This window comes from Miniopterus natalensis, chromosome 19 (genome assembly GCF_054644295.1).
Source record: "Miniopterus natalensis isolate mMinNat1 chromosome 19, mMinNat1.hap1, whole genome shotgun sequence".
Lineage (NCBI taxonomy): Eukaryota > Metazoa > Chordata > Mammalia > Chiroptera > Miniopteridae > Miniopterus > Miniopterus natalensis.
Genome location: NC_142099.1, coordinates 32950876 through 32972632, shown reverse-complemented (window position 1 = coordinate 32972632; position 21757 = coordinate 32950876). Strand labels below are relative to the sequence as shown.

Here is a 21757-nt window from a genome sequence, read left to right as displayed (position 1 = left end):
CCCCAGGGGCACGGCAGCCAGGCAAGACCCAGGCTGCGAAGGGGCGGGAGGCCGCTGGGCTCGGAGCTCGCCGCTCAGGGTGGCGCGAGGAGAAACCTCCCTCCCCCCTCTGGCAGTTTGTGAACAAGGTCAGAAACCAGAAACAGGAAGTCCTATAGGGTTTGTGTCTTTTTTTGTTTCGTTTTTCTTAAATATACCTTTATTGATTTCAGAGAGACGGAGGGAGAGAGAGAGAGAAACATCAACGATGAGAAAGTCATTGATCGGCTGCCTCCTGCAGGCCCCAAACTGGGGACCGAGCCCGCAACCTGTATGTGCGCCGACCGGGAATCGAACCGGGATCTCCTGGATCCTAGGTCAACGCTCAACCGCTGAGCCACGCCCAGCTGGTTTTTTTTTTATCTGAGGATACCACAAAAAAAGGAAGTGAAGCAATGTCGTTTGAATGTGCACTGTTTTTGTTTTCTGAGCAGAGGATCCATAGCTTTGTATTCTCAGAGGGGTCAGTGCTCGGAAAGTTTACAGGGCTCTAAAAGAATCCCTGCTTTTGGTTTCCTAGGCAGGAATTACCCTGATTAATCCAGAGGCTAAAATTAGCAGGTACCTACCCAAGCCAACTCTCAATCAAGCTAGTAGGTCTGCGTGGGTAGGTATCTTTAGAACAGAAAGTTGGGGCTGCATCTCCCACCCTTTAAGCCCCACTCTCAGGCTCTTTTTCCCTTAGCGTCACTCACGGCTTGAAACTTTACATTGACCTATCCACTAAACAGTATTAGAAAACCAAGATTACTTGGCCCCAAAGAATGGATTCCCCACCCTCAGTGACCTAACCTTTTCCCCACAGAATTAGCAACCCTAAGGCAGCAGAGGACAGTAGCCTGGGCCTGACTAATGATCACAGAGCCCAGGTGCCAGAAAAAAACCTTCAGAGCTGACCTCAAGATCTGAAAAAATTAGCCTTACCTCACCTCTCGTTAACAGAAAGGGGATCTGGCCCTGAGCAGGCCTGCCTAGGGCCAGCCCGTCGTGTGTGGGTTTTTGACTTCATGCAAAAAAATTTTCACAACACAAGTCTGGGTGAATTTTAGAGAATGTTATTAAAGCTGGGGACGGTAAAATAAGGGCTGGGGAAATGAGCTTAGGCTGGTCTGCTTTGGCTAAGAAGTCAAAGAAAAGGGGACCCTAGGGAGAGGTTCAGGGGGTTTGCCCAGGGGGAACTGCTACTGCCCATTGCTATCTTCGTTGCAAGCCTTGTGGGGTCCCTTAGGGTTTAGGAGATGCAGGCCTATGGGGGAATTAAGGGGAAATCCCAGTCCTGCTCCTGGGAGGAGAGTAAGCTGGACCTTTGTTTTGAGGGATTTTTAAAGGCTGGGCATTTAGGGTCTTGGGAGAGGATCTCAATAGAATATGCAGCAGCTTTATGCTGATGCACCAAAATGAGGTTTATTCTCTTAAATCCCTCTGTCCTTGGGTGTGAAGTGGCACTAGCTGGGCGATTTAAGCTTTTTACCCTCTGGTTGGGGAGGAACTGTGCAAACTACTTGCTTTCTTTTTTACTAAAACCCAGGACTAATTTAAGGTTTGGGTAAAAAATGCTGCGGCAGAGTTGGCAGGTTGACAAATGAGTCCACCAGAGGAAGTATCAGTTGGACTCAGAAAGCCCTACCACTCGCAAAGAGAGGCAGAAACCTGGGTCCCGGGGCGGGGGGCCTGCAATGAGGCGGCAGAGGGCTCAATGGCTGGGGAGAACTGGGGATTAAATAAATACTTACTTAGAGGTGGCAGGAATGCAAGTGCCCAGGCGTTTGAAGGGGGATGGAACTTCGGGGAGGGCGGGGCCTGCCGGTACCAGGTGAGCCTGCGGCAGACTCGGTCCAGGTTTCTGCACAGGAATATGGAGAGCACCATGAAGCTGAGCTTGGGTAGACCGACGCCCAGACAAACGCTCGGTTGCAGGCTCCATCCTTGGCCCAGTTGGTGCTCCAGCGGGAAGCAAGCAATTGATGTGTCTCTCTCACACTGATGTTTCTCTCTCTCTCTCCCCCCTCTCCCCCTTCCACTCTCTCTGAAAAGCAACAGAAAAAAATATCCCCAGGTGAGGATTTAAAAAAAATAGAATAGCCCTTTAGAGTTATAACCTGCTTTCATACCCATTGATGGTTTTGCTCCCACAATAATCCATGACGTAAGTGTGAGAAGGCAGTTCATTCTAATTTTATAAGTGAAGAAAGTATGAATCACAGGAAAGAGATGGCTTGGAGTGGCCCCTTAGACTTTACCCATTGCAGTCCTGCCCTCTGCATTGTAATTGTTGCCTTATGTGTGTATTTTCCCCAAAAGAACATGGTTCATTTGAAAGCAGACAAATGTCTTTTAACAGTATTTTCAATATGTAACATGAATACAGTGGGTGATACAAGTTGTATTTATGACAAATGAGGAGCACCAGGGTTCTGATCCTGGGCCCTGCTCCACAGTATTTGAGGTAGATCTTTGGGTGTTTGGGTCAGTGTGTTGGGGTAGAGTCACAGTAGGCACTGTTTTGGGCATAAGAAAGGGGTAATCTTCCTTCCCATTTCTCACTTCGAGATGACAGGTTTTCTCCTTGAAATAGACAAGCACTCAATTCTTTACAAATTCTCTCTCACGCCTGTAGAATTGCTGAATCTTTCCTCATGTTCTGCTCTGCCACTGTACCAGTCTCACAGAAGATGGAGCCCTGAGGTCCGAAGAAATCCCACTCCTTTTCTGCTCCCAATTTTCCTTTCCAAATAAAAAGAAGGGAAGGCTGGGTGTCGTTCGTAATTACTCAACTTCTATTGCTCAGGACACTCATTCCTTTATTCAACACATGTATTAAGGATCTGCTATGTACCAGGCACATAGTTGCTGAGAATAGAGTAGTGAGCAAGCAGACTAAGTCCCTCTTCTCATCCTACTTAGATTTTAGTGTGGTAGATCCTATGGAAAGACAAGAATACGCAGGGTAAGGCGATAGAGAGTAAATTTCAGGGAGTAATGTTTTATCAAGAGGACAAGAAGTCATCTCTAATAGGCAACACAGGGCAAATGTTAAGGCAAAGACAGCTGGGCGGATATCTTGGGGAAGAGCTTTTTTCTAGTGCAGAGGCCTTGAGTGGGGAGTGCGCCTGTCGTGTTCAAGGGCAGTGGGGAGGTTAATGTGACAGATACCCAACAGGCTGGGAGGAAAGAACTAGGAGGTGACATCAATAAGGTAGCCAAGAGCCATCATGGAGGGTCTTGGAGACCCTGGAAAGGACTTTGCATTTTATCCTCAGTGATATGGGAAATGACTGGCAAGCAAAGAAATAACTTGATCTGATTTATGTGTTAAAAGTATCATTCTGGTGGCCTGTGGAGAACAGATTATAGGGGACCAAGGTGGAAGCAAGGAGACTAGTTAGATAGCTGCTGTAATAGCGCAGGCAAGTGATGGTAGTGGTGAAGGTTGGTTACAGGTGATACAAAGTGATGGGGTTCTGGGCATTTTCCAAGGAAGGAACAATAGAATTTGCTGATGAACGGATATGGCACATGAAAGAGTGGAGTCAAAGATAATCATAATTTTCTGGCATGAAAAACTTAATGACGAGAGCAACAATTTACTGTGATGAAGAAGACAGGTGAGGGAGAAAGTAGAGGGCAGGGAAGCAAGAGCTTGATTTGGCACATGTGCCGTTCCAGATGCTTGTTAAAATATTCAAATGGAGATGCCGAGTAGGCGGTTGGATATAGAAGACTGGACTTCACGGAAGAGGTCAGGGTTGGAAATGAAATTGGGTCTTTCAAATCAAGGGACTGAATGAAACTGACTAAAAAATAGGGATTAAAAAAATGAGTAAGTTTAAGGACTGAACCCAGAGACTTTGCAATGTTTATAGACGGGAGAGAGATTTCCAACGATGAACAAGGGAGAGTGAGAAGACTTTGGTAGGAGAGAACCAAGAGAAAATGGAGTCCTGTGACCAAAATGTCTCAGGGGAGAAGAAACAATTTAACAAACGCTGCCAAATTTTGGTTTTCAAATGAAATTCTGTTTCAGCATAGGCTTTTATTTTTTTGGTTTCTCTCTCTAGATGTCTTGGTGGAGGGCCCTCAGGGCTTTTTACTGACCTCATTCTACCCCATTCAGGCCCCTTACCATCTCTAGACAGCTTCTCTCATCTTCCCAGAAGACATGGCTTAATCATTTCTAGGACAAGGGAAGCATTACATGAAGAAAGAAAGTGAAAGTTAATTTCAATGAAACGTGTTCCAAACCACCACTGGGGACTGTTTGCCAAGAATCAAAATTACATTTCAAAACCACAGTTTCTACATCTGTACTGATTTACAAATGGATAGTACCTTGTAATGGAAAAGTCACTGGATTTGAAGTCACAATATTTGGGTTCCTATTCTGGTTATGCTAATAAAATGCTGTGTAACCTTAGAGAAAATGCCTCTCTGACTCTTAATTGAAATAGGTCAAGATTAATAACAAATGTCAACCTGTGAGCCAAGTTAGAAAAATATATGTGTAAAATTACAGTTGTTTTCTGGAGTCCTTGCTCACTCTTTTATTGGTCTTCTTAGTCTGTCTGCAGATTTTTAAATTTTCCTATGTAAACACTGATATAATCCAAAAATAATGATAATTAGTCTCTCCTTTTCTAATCTACATACATCTTATTTAGTTAGCTACTTAGTTAGTCTCATTTCTTTGGCCAAGACACCAGTTAATTAATGAATAATAGCAGTGACTGGAGAAACTCCTGTCTTATTCCTGACTTTGATAGTATTGCTTCCAAAGAGTCAGCATTTAAGTGTGATGTTTTCTGTAGCTTCATACAAATTTTTAAAATTATGAGTATTGAATTTTATCGAAGTTTTTATTACATCTTCTGACGTGATCATATGTTATTTTGCCTTGTGGGCCCATTGATTGTGGGCCCATTCTCACAATCCTGAGATAACTGATATTTTGTCATGACGTGTTTTTAATACATGAGTAGATTTGATTTCTTAATGTTTCATTTAGGATCTTTGCAACTATATTCATAAATAATACTGGTCTATAATTTTCTTTTCCTGTGTTTGTATGATTTTGGTATCAAGGTTTGTTTCAGATACATACACAGCGGTCCCTCGGTTTTCTAATGTAATCCGTCATAGAAGCTCGTTCAGTTCTGCAACGTTAGAAAGCCGAGGGCTCCAGAGCCCACAGCGAGGCCTCAGGACCTTGCCCTCAGCGGAAGCCGCGTGGCCTGTTCGACTTCCGAGGCCTGTTGGAAAACCGAGGCATTTCGCTCCGGGTTTACGGCGTTTGTAACCCGAAATGTTCGTCAATGGAGACCTTCGGAAACCGAGGCACCACTGTGTACTCTCTTCTCTTCATGTATTTGGGTTTCGTGCACCATTTCTCATTCATAGAAATTAATTTGGAGAAGATCTATTCAGAGATACATTCAAGATACACTATAAATAGATCTAAATGGAATTATAAAAAATATTCAGGTAACCTACGGAATGGCCAGGGAAGTAAAACAGAGGTACAAAGAAACCAGAACCGGTGATGCCAGTGTGACTCAGGGGGTTGCGCCCACAAACTGAGAGGTCACAGTTCATTGCAGGCTCAGTCCCCAAGAGGGGATGTGCAGGAGGCAGCCAATTGATGATATGATGATGTTTCTCATGGATGTTTCTCTCTCTCTATCCCCTCACCCTTCCTCTCTCTAAAAATCAATAAAAACATATTTTTTTTAAAAATCCAGAACCAAACTTAAGCCTTAATACATCAATAATTCCATTATATAAATAAATGAAACAGAATAGATAACCCCAGAATATACCCACACAGGTGTGGCCAACTGATTTTTGACAAAGGTGCAAAAGCAATTCAGTAGGAAGAATTGTCTTTTGCAACAAATGGTCCTAAAACAGTTGGCCATCCACAGTCAAAAAATGAACCTCGGAGCTTCCATGCTTTTCAATTATTAACCTGTTCAATCCCCTTAGTTCTATGAGGTAGGTGCCATTATTATCCCAGTTTTACAAATGGAGAAACCAAGGCAGAGATGCTGAGAAACCGACCTAAGGACGCAGCTAGCAAGGAATGGCACTGAGCTTGTCCAGCTCCAGAGCCCTTGTTTTTAACCCCTGTGTTATGCTCACTCTCCAGGGATCTTTCCCCCTAATGTTTTTTGTTGTTGTTATTATTCAGTGTTTCTATGGTAGGTATTTGCTAATAAAAATAAAGAAATTCCTAAATAATGAAAACAACAGCAACAACAACAAAATAAACTAAACATATTTACCATATGACCCAGCAATCACACTCCTGGCGATTTATCTCAGAGAAATTTTTTGCTTTTTGTATTCTGAAGATCTGTTATTACTAGTGATATACATTGATGGTTGTTGTGCCTGCCTAGTAAGTTGGTCCCTTTGTGATTATGAAATGTCCCTCATTATCACTTTGTCTTAAAACCTACTTTTCTGATATTAACAGAGCTAATCCAACCTTCTTATACCTAGTGGCTGAATGATGTATCTTCATCCATTCTTGACTTGCAGCTAAGTTATATCTTTATACTTAAAGGGCACCTCTCATAGACAGCATATAGTTTTGTTTTTAAAATCTATTTAAATAATTGCTTTTAAGTTAGAGTGTATAGTCCATTTATACTTAGTGTAATTATTGATATACAGTCATGCACCTCTTAATGATGTTTTAGTCAACAATAAACTGCATATTCTACAGTGGTCCCATAAGATTACAATGGAGCTGAAGAATTCTATCCCTTAGTGACATTGTAGCCATCGTAAAGTTGTCGTGCCATATATGACTCATGAGTTTGGGGAATGCTGGTAGAAACAAACCTACTGCAATCTTAGTTTTATAAAAGTATAACACATACAATTATATACAGTACATAATACTTGATAATAATATAACAACTGTGTTACTGGTTGATGTATTTACTATACTTTTATTGTTATTTTAATATCTATTATACTCTGTTATTATAGAGTGTACTCTTTCTACTTTTGCAAAAATAAAGTTTGCTGTAAAACTGTATTCTGGGTTAAGCCAGCAGCCTCATACATCATTTTTACCACATGTCTTGATCGTATAGTGTTTCTCTTGTGCTTGATTTAATCTCATGTTTATTTTATAAATTTAGAGTAGCCAAAGTGCACAGTGCTTATAAGGTCTAAAGTGTACAGTAATGTCCTAGGTCTTTACATTCACTCACCACTAACTCGTCGACTCACCCTATAGGAGCAACTCCCAGTCCTACAAGCTCCATTTTTTATCTTTTATACCATATTTTTATTCTACCTTTTCAATGCTAAGATATACTTAGATATACAAATACTTGCCATTCTGTTACAATTGTCTACAATATTCAATATAGTAACATGATGTATAGGTTTGTAGCCTAAGAACAATAGGCTACACCATATAGCCTAGGTGCGTGGTGAGCCATACTATCTAGGTTTGTATAAGTGCACGCTGTGATCTTAGAATAATGACAAAATTGTCTAATGGCATGTTTCTCAGAACCTATTCCTATTGTTTTTTGGTTTTGTTTTTTAAACATATCTTAATTGATTTCAGAGAGAGGAAGGGCGAGGGAGAGAGAGAAATAGAAACATCAGTGATGAGAGAGTCGTCATTGATCGGCTGCCTCCTGCACGGCCCCAACTGGGGACCGAGCCTGCAACTCCGGCACGTGCCCTGACCGGGAACCGAACCGCGATCTCCTGGATCCTAGGTCGATGCTCAACTGCTGAGACACGCCTGGCCGGGCCCTATCCATATTGTTAAGCAGTGCATGACTATAGTTGAATTTAGGTCTACCATTTATTATGTTTTCTATTTGTTCACTCTCTTTTTGGTTTCACCACCTTTCCTTTCTTTTTAAAAATTATTATTAGCCCGACCGGGAGTGGCTCAGTGGTTGAGTGTCGACCTGGGATCCAGGCGATCGGGGTTCGATTCCTGGTCAGGGCACATGCCTGGGTTGCGGGCTCGATCAATGACTTTCTCATCATTGATGTTTCTATCTCTCTCTCTCCCTCTCCTTTCCTCTCTCTGAAATCAATAAAGATTTTTTTTTAATTATTATTAATAGATTTTTTTAAAAATTCACTTTAATGTCTCTATTAACTTTTTAGCTATTCTTATTTGCTTTATTTTCTTAGTGGTTTCTTTTGATTTGCAACTTAAATATCCTTTTTTATGAAGTACCTATTTGAGTCTCTTGTCTATTGGGTTGTCTGCCTAATTCTTATTGATGTGTATGACTTTTTTTTTTTTTTAACCTTTATTGATTTCAAAGAGAGGAAAGGAGAGGGAGAGAAAGAGACAGAAACATCAATGATGAGAGAGTCATTGATCGAGCCCGCAACCCGGGCATGTGCCCTGACCAGGAATCGAACCCCGATCGCCTGGATCCTAGGTCGACGCTCAACCGCTGAGCCACACCCAGCTGGGCTGTGTATGACTTTATATATGGTGGATATAAGACTCTCGTGGAATAAGTGTATTACAAATACCTTCACCCACTATGTGGCTTGCCTTTTTAACTCTCATATGGTTTCTTTTGACTTAAAAAATGTTTTAATTTTGCTGTACTATATTCTAAGCCTTCATTTTTTCATCTGTAAAATAGAGATTATGATAGTATCTCACTCACAGAGTTGTTATGAGAATTAAATAGGAGAACGCATGTACTCCTGGCACTTAGTGGCACTCAGTAAGTATTATTATTATTCCCAGTGCCACCCTTTTGTCCCCCCATCAGCCTTTCCATTTTCTGTTTTGAATCTGAGAGTTCATATGATAAAATAGGAAAGCCTGGCCATATGACTTTGACCACTTCCTAGCCTCTCTGAGCCTGTAAGTTTTTTATGTGTGAAATGGAGTTCAGTCACCCTTGGGTTCTTTCTAATGACTGTGTGTTACCAGTGGAAAAGAAAGAAGTTAGACCCCTCCTCGTGACTCTCCTACTTCTTAAATGTCACTTGGGGAAGCCACCTGGGGAGGAAAGCGTGGTGCTCGGAGGGGAAGTGGTGCATTCGCACAGCTGGCCTCAGGAGAGCAGCATGCCCGGCTCCCTCGTGAGCTGCACCCTCATCGCGCTCCTCGCCCAGCTCGCAGGTGAGTCCAGCCAGACCCTGCTCCCCTGCCTGCCTGCCCTGTTACCCCGTTAGGAGGGGTAGCTCCAGGTCCCGGGTCCCCCCAGGAGGCTCTGCTCCCTTACCTAATATTGCTTTTTATACCCTGTGATCTCTGAATCACAGGGGGCAGAAAGAGACTGAAGGGAGAGGAGTGACTCTGGGGGCTGATTCCCCTCTGAGTGTCTTAGGGAAGGAAGGGCTGAAAGCAGAGGTGTTGGGTATCGGGAAGACCTGTATTCTAATCACAATTTCTGTGACAAATTAGATGAAGAATGTCATCTTCCCTGGACCTTAGCCCTCCCTCCCTTTGAGGATACCTTTAAAAACAAAATGATATCATTTAGGTGTATGTTTATTTTTTTTCAGAAATAGGTATTTAGCCCTGGTTGGTGTTGCTCAGTGGTTAGAGTGTTAGCCCAGGCACGGAGGGGTCGAAGGTTCCATTCCCAGTCAAGAGTACATACCTGGGTTGCGGGTTCAATCCCTGGCCCATGCGGGAGGAAACCAATCTATATGCCTCTCTCAAATTGATGTTTCTCTCTTTCTCTCCCTCCCTCCTTTTCGCTCTCTAAAAATCAGTGGGGAAAATGTCCTCAGGTGAGAATTAACAAAAAATATTTATTTATTTATTCATTTATTTAAAATATTTTCTTTGAATACATTTATGAGATACATTAGTTGTAGATTTTTAAATGATTATGTAAAATAATTATATTGGTAAAAGAAAACATTTGAATTCTATCTCTTAACCCAAGCAATTTTGTCGGTTGGTTTTGTTAACCCTCACCGGAGGATTTTAGAGAGAGTGGAAGGAAGGGAGGGGAGAGAAAGAGGAGGTCAACGTGAGATTGATTGGTTGTCTTGCACACGCTCAAACCTGTAACCCAGGTACAGTCAACCCGGAATCAAATCCGTGACTCTTCAGTGCCCAGGCTGATGCTCTAACCACTGTGCCATATCGGCCAGGGCTTAACCCAAGCAATTTCATCAGTTTCTATGTAGGAAACGAACTCATATTGTAGGTACTTTATGTTTAATGCCATGAAGGACTGGAAACCTCTTCCACCTGTCACAGCACTCTAGTCTGAACATTTGGCTCTCCTCAGGGATCTCAGAACAGAACAGGAGCTCCATAAGTTAGGAATATATCTCCGGTCATGAAACTCCCGGGGTACCTCCATGGAGCTCTCCTCTGAGGATCTGGCATGACTGATTTGCTCACATGTGCCCCAGGCCTGCCTGAAGTGGTCTGCCCAAGGCCACACAGCCGGTCGGCGCTCCAGTGCTTCCTTCCCCGCCACCTGGCCTCACCAACTGTTCAGCTTGTATTTTCAGTGTGTGCTTGTTCTAAGCTGTTGGTCCTAAAATAAGTTCTCACCTTGTTTGGTGATTAGTGTGAAACTTGGAGACGGTGAAGTGGGGGAGGAGGTGGCAGGAACCCACCCTAAACCTGAACTGTGGGCAGCAGGGCACAAGTGTGTGCTGTGCTCCAGGAGGCTGTGGGCAGCCTGTGTGGTACACTTCTCGTGACTGAAGCAGATCCACGCCTGTCCTAGAGCCTCCAGTGGGCAGGACAATGGGAGCAGCACCAGCCCTGGATGAGGGCTCTTGGGCTTGACTTAGTAGCTATAGTCTGTGGGTGAGCTGCTCAGTCTCTGAACCTTGGTCTTCATGAGTACATAACAAAAAAAATGAAACCCAATGTAAAGAAGTATTGTGGTGTTTTTAATGAGATATCAAGGGCAAAACAATGATAATAATTATCATTTATTAAGCCTCTCCTACTTCTAAGACATTTTTCATACAACCTCCTCACAAGTCTATAAGTTATCATGACCCCTGATTTATGGATGAAAAAACTTAGGCTCAGCGATGTCAAGATGTCTTGGACAAAATTATCCAGCTAGTAACAGGGAGAGCAGAGACTGAGTTCCCAAGGCTGGTGCTCTTTTCATCACACCAACCTGCCTAACACAGTACCTGACACCAGAGAAGTGCTCAGTAAATGCATATTCAGCTTGACTCTTCCCAGGAGAACTAGTTGTGATTCCTTCCGCCTCCAGGTTTATGAGGCCAAGGTAGGGTCTAGAAATGCCCAAGAAGAGCAAGTAACTCTGTTTCTAGAATGTATACGCACCAATAGGGACCCCCCATGGCCAAGTTAAGAGGGACCAATGAGCAGCTCTGTGGCCTCAGTATTCTCATCTGGAAAATGGGCACAATAACCTGTTTCCCCCCTCAAAGATTTTGTGATGATTAAATGAAAGAGGAAGGTTGAGGAGACAAGCAACAAAGGGAAATAGAAAAAAGTGGGTAAGGGGGAATTGGGAGGGTGTTGGATAGGACCAGGACAGACAAGAAGAAGGAGGCATGAGATGAGTGAGGGGCAGAGCAGTAGAGAGCTTGGGTGTGAACGCTGTTAGGGTTAGGGTTGGAGGGGAAGCAAACATGTGAGATGAATTGGGAGGTTTGCAAGCGATGGTCCCTGACTTATGATGGTTCAACTTGCTATTTTTCAACTTTATGGTGGTGTACACCAGTAGAAATCACACTTCAGATTTTGAATTTTGATCTTTTCCCAAGCTAGTGATAAGCAATACGATGCTCTGTCATGATGCTGGGCCATGGCAGCTAGCTGTAGCTTCCAGTCAGTCGCGTGACCATGACCGTTCTTTACAGTGTACTGTGTTGCCAATGTTTTTTAGATGTTGGGTTTTGTGTTTTCACACCTCACAATGTCTACAAAATGCTCATCTTTGTTTCCTGCTTCCGGTGAGAAAAAGAAGGCAATTAGCCTTGAGAAGAAGTATCTTGAGATGAAACTCAATAAAATTGCTCAACTGTAGGCTGATATAAGTATTCTGAGCATGTTTAAGGTAGGCTAGACTGATGTTCGATAGGTGAGTATATTAAACGCATTTTTGACTTTACGATATTTTTAACTTGTGATGGTTTTATTAGGCCAACTCCACTATAAGCCAAGTAGCATCTGTACATGGCACTGATTTAAAACGCTCTTTCCAGGTTATATTTGTTAAGGAGAAGTTGGGTAAAGAGCGGTAGTTTCCAAAATCTTTTTGTTTTAAGCAGTGGTTTCTTTTTATGAAGAGAACCCTTGCAGAGAAACAAACAAGAAAATGAACTCCAATGTGTAGAGCTGAAACCCCTCTAATGGATGGGCAGTTCCCATCTCTGCCCAGCCATCCCCTTTCTGCCCCCCACCCTCTAAGCCCCTCAGAAATACATTGAGGCACTGCTGCGTATTTCAAGGGTGGCGGGGTCATGGCTTGGGAAACCATGCCTTAGGAGCCCTGGTTCTTAATCTTGGTCTTCCAGAGACTTGAAAAGTCATATACCCCTCGGGACGTCAGTCTCCTCACTTATAAAATGGAACTGGACTAAGTAATCCCTAAGATTCCTCCCAGCTCCAAGATACTCTGGTCCTTGGTTTCCATGAGGAGGGTGCCATGACGTGGTGATGAGTTCTGATGGGGGCACTGAGTACTAACAGAGGTGCTCAGGGACTGGGCTGGCAAGCGAGAGGTGGGCTTCACACAGTCCCCCAGCCTGAGGCCTTTCTGAGTCAGCATCCCTTGATTCTGGCTGTACTGATGAGGCTCCTTTCTAATTGGGCTCCCTCCCTCCACTCAATTCCTGAGCCTTGGGAGAACAAGTTAAGGGGTGGAGGTGATAAGCCAAAGTAAAGGGAGGTAACAAAGGGGAGGAGGTGTTGTTCCTTTCGGTTGTGGAGGACATCTTAAAGCTGACTCTTCTGATACCAAAAACATCTGTGTCTTGGCTAGAGCAGAAGGCAGAGTATCTCCTGCCCAGCTCCCTTAATCTCCAAAGGCAGGTTGGCAGAGAATATTCGCTGATATTCCCTGCATGGTGTGAAGTAGGCAGTGACTGGTCTACAGGTATTAGGTTCCAGACCACCTTCTGAGAAGCTTGCCTTGCCAAGGAGGAAGGTGCCATGACAAGGGGCACTGAGTACTGACAGAGGTGCTTGGGGACTGGGCTGGCAAGTGGGGGGTGGACTTTAAACCTACCTTCCCAAAGAAGTTTGGGGAAACCTGTTTTTCAGTTTTAGCCATCCTTATGAAAATGAGGCAAAAAATGGGAAGTGTTCTCAAGGCCTGTTCCTTATAACACGACCTCCCACCCTTCTTCCTCCCTCCCACCTCGCTGCAGACTGCTCTGTACATCTCCAAATGCTCTCAGATCCGTATTCGCACTTCACCCTCACCTGAATCCTGACAAATAAAGGTAGTTGTGTTCCCCCTGGGGAAAGCTGAGAACACCGAATCTCAAAGTGGTAAGCGCCGAAGCAGCAGTGGAAAGAACGCAGGCTCTGAGACAGAGGAACTAACTAGCTTCCCATCCCACTTCTGTCATTTTCCAGTTTGGGAACTTGGGAAAGTCGCTTAGCATCTTGGAGCCCCCGTGTCCTCATCTATAAAGTGGAGCTTCACCTCTATCTCATGGAATTGCTTTGAGGATCAAGAAAGATAATGCCCATTAAACTAGTGATACCATGAGTTTGTTGCTGGAGTTACTGAAGGATCCAGATTGAAACCCAGCTCTCCTGATTTCCAGTTAGGCCAGAGCTCTAAATCTTTCCCATCCCTCCATGCTGCTTGGCAGAAGTCATCTCCCCCCTCCCTGGGTGGGACCCCAAACCCTATCACCAGGCGATCTGGAACCAAATGCCTATACACATTGGCTAATTCACAGCAAGATGCTATGTCCAATCACCATCCTGGGGAATATCTCCTTCTGAAGAATTTAAAGTAAAAAATAAATTACTGGTGGATTTTTACTGGGTGTGTGAGACTTCCTCAGGGAAGGGCTTCCAGCTAGGCTTTATGGGCCTTGGATAAGGTTAAGTAAGCAGAGAGAATGGTAGAGCACAAACAAGAGCTTGTGAGGTAGGAGGTAAATGGGATCAGGTGGGGAAAAAGGACTGGCTGCTTGTCTGGTGGTAGTCAGCGGGTGGCAGTTCTGGGCTCCCTATCTTCTCACAGCATCATATGCTCATCCTGGCCTTAGAGCAAAAGTCCTGGGCTTCTCTTAGATACAGTCAGCCCAGGTCATGTGATACCCCTGGATTAATTGCCATGCCTGAGGAAGGCTACCACATGAGCTGGGAGCCTGCCATTCTCACCCAAACCACCTGGATGCAACAGAATGAGGAAGGGGTGAAATGGATGCAAAGGAGGCAAGTTACACCATTCACTGCACTGATCTAGGTGGGAGGGTAGATGAGTCTCCTGGGGCCAACTCTTCCCGGTCTTATAGATGGGCGTTAGTACTGACGTATTCTCTAGAGTCAGCTGATCCCACAGATCATGTTAAGTCTCCCCCATTGTATGCTCCCCAAGTACCCGTTACTCCCCTTTTATAACACATGGACTTGTTTGATGCCAATCTCATCTCCCAACCCCATGAGTGCAAGGATCGTGACTGACTTGCCCCCCAGTTACATCCTCAGCTCCTAAACAGTGCCTGGCACAAATATGGAACCAAATAAATTCTTGTTGAAGAAAGGAATGGCTGAAGGAGAAAAGCATGACCTACCTAGCCATGGTAAAACTCTAGGGGGTCTCACCTTCAGGCCAAGAAGCCATCTTAAGAAGGGGAAATGCAAGTCAGTCTCCGCAACTGAGAGGAGAAGTCTTTTGTTCCTACATCCCTTTTCAGTCAACTGGGAAGAGAAAACAAAAGTTGTTGGCACCCACCAACACTTCCCGAAGCTTCTGAACTCACATTTAGGGAGTGGCACGGAGCTGCTTTCTTCTTTCATAACGCCTCTTCCCCACCCTGAAGATACAACTAAGATAGAACCATGTACACCATCTAGGCTCATACTGGCAATATCCACTGTCATCCTCCAGTTTCATTCTAACTAGTTATTATAAATTTGGAGGCATTTTCTTACATCACCACATAATTCACAATTTCTGACATTTACCCTGAGAATATAGCACCACATGTGTGAAGCGAAAACAATAATTGTTTAGAGCTTAAATGCGGGCACACATGCTAAAACGCTAAAGCCACATTCTTGCAGTTTTGTCCCCACACTGACTTAAGCATCTCCCTAAAACCTCATGTGAAAACAAAATTACTCAAAGTTTCCCTAAATTCAAGAGTTATACCTATTTGAGGGCAAGTGGTGCCCAACCTTTATTTAACTGCAAAATATTAACTCCTTCCATCTCTGTGGTTGAAGTGAAAGAATAAATGCATTAACTGATCCATCAATAACTCAAAATACAGCTGATTTCACCTGTAACATTTACTGGGGCTACTTTAATACCCCTTGAGGTGATCAGCAAGCAACTGAAAAACCATCCTACCTTAGTTTTAAGGAAGCTGGGAGAGAAGCTTTTTTTGAAAATCAGATTCCTTAACAGAATGGTTTGATAAAGGCCTGCGGGACTCAAAGAATATATTCACTGACTCATCAGTTATAGGGGAATCTAAAAGGCATTCACCCAGATAGATAAACCAGGACATTTGAAAGTAAATTTAGCAGAAAAGTTGGTCAAGAACCCAGACCTGTAATCAAGGGGACAGGTCAACATTTGGTAGCATCAGATTCTCTTATTCAGAAGTCCCGGGAGATTTCTAAGCTATCACTGTCCTTAGGAACTTACGGCTCACCTCGCAATGTTTTCATCTGTGCTTGAAAACCACGGCCCCATGTCAGGCAGGCTGCTCCGTCCTCCCCTGCATCCAAATCAGCTCTCCCAAGAGCAATGGGGCAGGGACTCGAACAGTAACCTCCCATGTGTCTCTGGGAGCGCAGCAGGAAGGAATTCTGACCTCAGTGCCTTCATGTGAGTGAGGTTCCAAAGGGTTTCCCAGGAGCTGGTTTGTTTGAACTGAGAGGGTTTCTTGGGACTTTCCTAGAACCCCAAGGGGGTGAGTAATTGGTGGAAAAGGCAGAGACTCACACTTATTTTATGATTCTCTGTTTCTACAGGGCAAGCAGCCTCTGGATCCCTGAAGGAGCTGGTTGGTGCCCTTGGTGGATCTGTGATTTTCCCTCTGGCACACTCAGTAAATCAGATTGACAGCATTGTCTGGTTCTTTAACCAAACTATTCTTGTCACCATACAGCCAAAAGTGGCAAGCAAACTAAACAATATCATAGTGATTCAAAATCATAATGAGAACAGGGTAGAGTTCCCACATGGAAGCTACTCCCTGAAGCTCAGCAAACTGAGAAAGGATGACTCTGGTGCCTATCGTGTGCTCATATACAGCTCCTCCCACAAGGATCCCTTCACCCAGGAGTATGGGCTGAGAGTCTATGGTGAGTACAGTCAGTTCCAAAGGTATAAACATCAATCACCCCTCTTCCCCTACACATTCCAATCAATGGAGAAATAGACACAAGAATTGGAAGGAAGATAAAAAATAGCTTTATTTTGCCCTGCCTGGGTGGCTCAGTTGGCTGGAGCATCACCCATACACCAAAAGGTTGTGGGTTCGATTCCCAGCCAGGGCACATACCTAGATTGTGGGTTTGATCCCCAGTTGGAGCATGTACTAGATGTTTCTCTCTCTCTCTCTCTCTCTCTCTCTCTCTCTCTCTCTCTCTCTAAAAATCAATAAAAACATATCGTTTGGTGAGGATTATAAAAATAAAAATAAAGCTTTATTTTTTCTTTTAAAGCAAGATAGGAGAAATATTTTTCCCCAAGTCTAGACCTTGAAGTCATTCAAGAAAGATAAATTTACAAAACAATTATTCAACCAGCTATAAGAATAGCTGCCTCACTCACTGAGATGCAATATCACGGGCACCAGGAGACCCCCCCTGGGTTTGCTTGTAGGAGGTAGGCCATTCACCTTGATCCAGGTGTGTCCACCATCTATACATAGTTGAAGGGAAGAGAAGGTGTGCATTCTGCAGGCAAACTAGCTAGGGGGAGAGGAAAAGGGCAAACCACATTTTGCAACAATTTTAGCAGCTCAAACCCACAAGTAGAGAAATGTAGGTGATAGAAGTCAGACTCTCCCCATCTCAGCAACGAACCAATTACTCATTCTCTGAGGGACAGGACTGAGTAGCAAGTAAGGAGGGGACCGGAAGTGTTATTTGTCTGGAAGAGTTAAGTGGAAGTCTCTTCAAAGAAGCCTAAGGACATGGAAATGGGGAGCCTCTAAGAAAGATAAAAGTAGCTAACATCTAAAATACATTTAACACAGTGCTTGCCATATGGTTGTGCTTAGTAAATGGCAACTGCATCCTTGTTGAATTGTTATTATTTATATTACTATTGCAGTTGTTGTTGCTATACAGCTGTGGGCAAGTAAACCTAGATAGTTCTCTTTTCCAGATAAGAATGAGAATTCTGCACTAACTTGCTGCTCTGCTCTACTCTGCAGCACCTTGAAGAGGTTCAGGTCCATGGTTTATAAGAATAATTCAGAAAAAGGAGGGATATAGGCATAGTTTCCACCCTTGGTTCTCCATTTCTCTTTTATAGAGCACCTATCAAAGCCCAAAATCACCTTGGGTCTGCAGAACAATAAAAATGGCACCTGTGTGACCAACCTGACATGCTCCATGGAACAGGGAGGAGAGGATGTGACTTACAGCTGGAAGTCCATGGGGCAGACAACCAATGAGTCCCATAATGGCCCCATCCTTCCCATATCCTGGAGGCTGGGGGAAAAAGACAGGACCTTCATCTGCATGGCGAGAAACCCCATTAGCAGCAACGCTTCAGACCTCATCTTTGCCTGGAAGCTCTGTGAAGGTGACTGTCTCTCCCCTTTCTCTAGGAGCCTGTAGTCTCAGGAGCTATACTTTCTTCAGCTCCTGGTCCCCATGGGAATGGGCCCCGTGTAAAAACTGGAGGCCCCTGGGAAGTCACCAGACTGGGAGAAAAGTAACAGTTGCTCTAAAAGTTGGGTCATTTTCCTTAGCTGACTCTTCTTCCTTCCCTGTGCCTCCACCCATTCTCTCCTTAAAGGTGCCGTGGGTAACCTAGATGTCACGGTCCTGAGCCTCCTGTGTACATCCTTACTGTTCAGTGTCCTTGTGCTGGTGCCAATTGCTTTGATTAGGTTGAGACAAAGAGGAAAAGGTAGGCATGTACCATTTTTGTCTTCACGCTCATTCACGCACTTTCTCCCTCATTAATTCTACAAAACATAGGCTAACTGGTGTTAGGCATAAGGATGCCTGAAGGAGACCACTATTGGCCTGCATTCCTTAGTTCTGGAGTAGAGAGAGTGCTTGAGTCCTTCATTTCTCTCCTAAGGCCAGGGTCCTTCCAATCTCTCTTTAGTGCCCACCCCTTTCAGAGTTTGGGAAGTAAAATCCTGGGATTTTCCTGGGGTTAGCACTAAAAGTCCCGTGCCGCACCCTAGCCAGTTTTTCTCAGTGGTTAGAGCATCGGCCCATGGACTGAAGGGTCCCACATTTGATTCCGGCCAAGGACACATACCTCGGTTGCAGGCTCGATCCCCGGCCCTGGTCACGGCGCATGCGGGAGGCAACCAATCGATGTGTCTCTCTCATCCTGATGTTTCTTTCTCTCTCTCTCTCCCCCTTCCACTCTGAAAAGCAATGGAAAAAATATCCTCAGGTAAGAATTTTTTTTTAAAAGTCCCATGCCCTGGAAAACCCTCTAAACCAGTACAGTTGTTCGCCCTAAGTATGTTGCCAGATGGGGTGGTGAGCCAATGTGGGTGGTGAGTGGAAGGTGGGGCCAGCTCTGATTCCCTTCCAACTTGGTTGTAGAGTCCATTGAGGAGAAGAAGAGAGTGGATGCTCGTCAGGAAGTCCTTAACTGCTACCCCCCTTCTGGAGAGACAGTGTATGATAGCGTCTCTAATGTTAATGTGAGTCCATTCCCATCTTCCCTGGGACCTTACCCTTCTCTCTGAGGCCCTTCTTGTTTGAGATTTTCCCATGGATTTGGACAACATGGGAGATGAGGGTACATAGCCCTTGAAACCCCATGCTCCTGTGTCTCCCCTGAGTCTTTGTGGATTCTTTCTTATGCAGATGTTGGTGACCTCTGGTCACCTGGTCTAATCCAACTAGCAATGCTCACACTGTGATCTGTGGAATCACACCTGCCCTCCACAGTGCAAAACAGCACGGTTCCTTTCCCATATAGGACAACAGGTAGAGCAGTATGGTTTTGTCATGATGTTTGAGTTGTGGTGCCAGCAGACTGGACTTAGAGATGCCATTTTCTCTGAGGCAACTCAAGAAGCCATCAGGAAAGGACTCAGAGGGCGCACTGTGGCTCTGGGCCCACACTCAAGGCTTTGGCCCAAGGGTGGGTCACCAAGCTGAAGTAAATGAACACAAGGTTAATCCAAAGGAAACCCTTTGAAAAGAAGAGTATAAAGATAAAATTTTTAAAAAGCTAAATAAACAGGCAATCTGGAGACATGAACTATGTAGACAACTTTAAAAGTTCCCCCAGGAACAATCATTGTAGTCCAGGCAAGACTAGCTCCTTAAAGGTCATAGAGCGCTTTCCCACATAGGCTTATTTAATAAAATTAAAAAATTAAAAAAAAAACATTTTAAAGCCTCAAAATCCAAATTTTACTCCAGCCTCCTACTCTTATCTACAACTTTTCCAAGGGGAGATATTACGTTTCCTCTTTGGAGTTAGTATCCTGTGAACCCCTTTCTTCCTTTAGGGAGACTGCTCTGTGCTCTGCTCAACCTGACTTCTGTCAAATTGAGGACTTTATGGTTCATTCCCCCTCCCCTTCCCCCACTCAAACACGTTCCCAGGAGACCATGGGACTGAATGTCCTGGACGTTCAGGAATCAACTTCATCAACCCAGGATATTTTTCCTCAGCCTGGAAGGAGCTTTTGTTATTGCTAGTATTGCTGTTTTGCTTTGTTCGGTCCCATCAGTCATCCTTGCTGACTGGTCCCAAAGGCCCTTTCGACTTATGGAAAAGTTTATTTGCAACATTAGCAATATTACTTCAAATTATCCTTTAATTACCTTGGAGGCTCATAGCTCATGGGACTTATATATTTTATATATTTTTAAGTTCACTTAAACCCAACACAGTTTTAAAATAATTTAATTATTTCTTTAAACAAGTTATTAATAATTATAACAACAATCATCAAGAGCATTTCCCACTATCCTTTCCTGTTCCAGAACCCTCTGTCCCTCTTGCTTTCCCCTCTCATCTCTACTTTCCTTTCTTCGGATTCTAGGCATCTCTTTGGCCTTGTTTATGTGACCCAGGGGGTGGATGATGATTTCTTTTTGTTTGTTCGTTTGTTTTTTGGCTTTTTAAAGAAAACTATTCCAGAGGAAAATTCCGTAAACACGCTTTATTCCACGGTGCAAGTACCCAAACAGGTAAGAAGCATTGGAGGTTAGTTTCATCTTAGTTGTTTTATCGCTTTTTCTAGTTCAAGCTTAGTTTAAAAATGTTGGGGCCCCAGGGATGTCATGTTTCCTGGCCTGGATTTAGAAGTTCCCCAGGATGTCCCCATTTTCTTTGATTAGGATTACATAGACCATAGAGAATAGAAGAGAACTGTGTTTTGGGAGTCAAATGGGAGCAATGCGGAACAGGGTAGGAGAGCGGTTCTAGGTAAGAGTGACAGGAAAGTCAGCAGGATCCTGACTGAGGTCATGGTTAGGCTGTGCCTGGGAGGGGGGGGATGACTGTGAAGGAGACTCCAGCTTGCTTCTGAGCCACCAGTAGACTGGAAGCAGGAGAGATTTCCTTTTCTTTTCCTATGATACATCTGGTTCACACACTCCCGAGTCTAACTACTAAGGTAGTAAGCTTTAAAGTACATTCCTTCACAGATCACACTTGGCAGAAACAGGGATACCTCCTGTCCCGCTCCCCCAACCCAACCAGATCATAAAAGCTGAGAATGGTTACAGCAGTTTACTTAGTAAAAGGGAAGGTTGGCTCTGAGGGGTTAGTGGAAGGAAAGTTCAGTTCATTAAGCATTCAACAAGATGAGTGGGTGTTGACCTTAAGGCACAGCTTCTTTAATGTCAGAGTGATTAAACAATGGGAGCAAGCACAGTGGGAGGCTTGGGTTAACCTTAGCGATAGTGTCTGAGATGGAGGGGCCGCCTGAAAGGGAAACAGAGGCCTGCCTGTCTTCAGCATGCTGTATTCTTGTGTTTGCTTAGCAGATGGAGAAACCCACATCGCCCACATCGCCAGACACACCAAAGCCATTTACCTTTGAGAATATCATCTAACAGCAGTGCACTCCCTGTCTCATCCCAAAGGAAACAGTCAAAAAAATTCACTGACTTGACCAGAAATATTGAGGAAAAATGAAGAACATTGACTTCCTTCCAGGAAAACTATCCATTTGATACCGTTGTAATAAAGAGCAAAGGGGAGGCCAAATATTATAGGCATGTTATCTGGGCAGCTTCACCAGGAAGCTAAAGTTTTGTGCTCCCCAGGGGAGCCACCCGTTAGTCCCTGCAGATCGCTGGGGGAAGGGACTGGACAGGGAGGAGAATAGATGGATGCCCAATAAATGGGCACGACAAGCGGAAGGTTCTTGCTGTCGGTCA

At 44.1% G+C, this 21757-nt stretch overlaps 1 protein-coding gene across 1 annotated transcript; it reads left to right on the top strand.

Annotated features, from left to right (window-relative positions):
• The first annotated feature begins 9111 nt into the window (after nt 1-9111).
• SLAMF7 (SLAM family member 7) lies at nt 9112-21430 on the top strand. Its single transcript, XM_016215699.2, has 7 exons — nt 9112-9169; nt 16178-16510; nt 17691-17963; nt 18180-18293; nt 18953-19053; nt 20498-20560; nt 21362-21430. Exons 1-7 carry the CDS (start codon nt 9115-9117, stop codon nt 21428-21430), a joined length of 1008 nt encoding a protein of 335 aa, XP_016071185.2. The 5' UTR covers nt 9112-9114.
• The last annotated feature ends 327 nt before the right edge of the window (nt 21431-21757 follow it).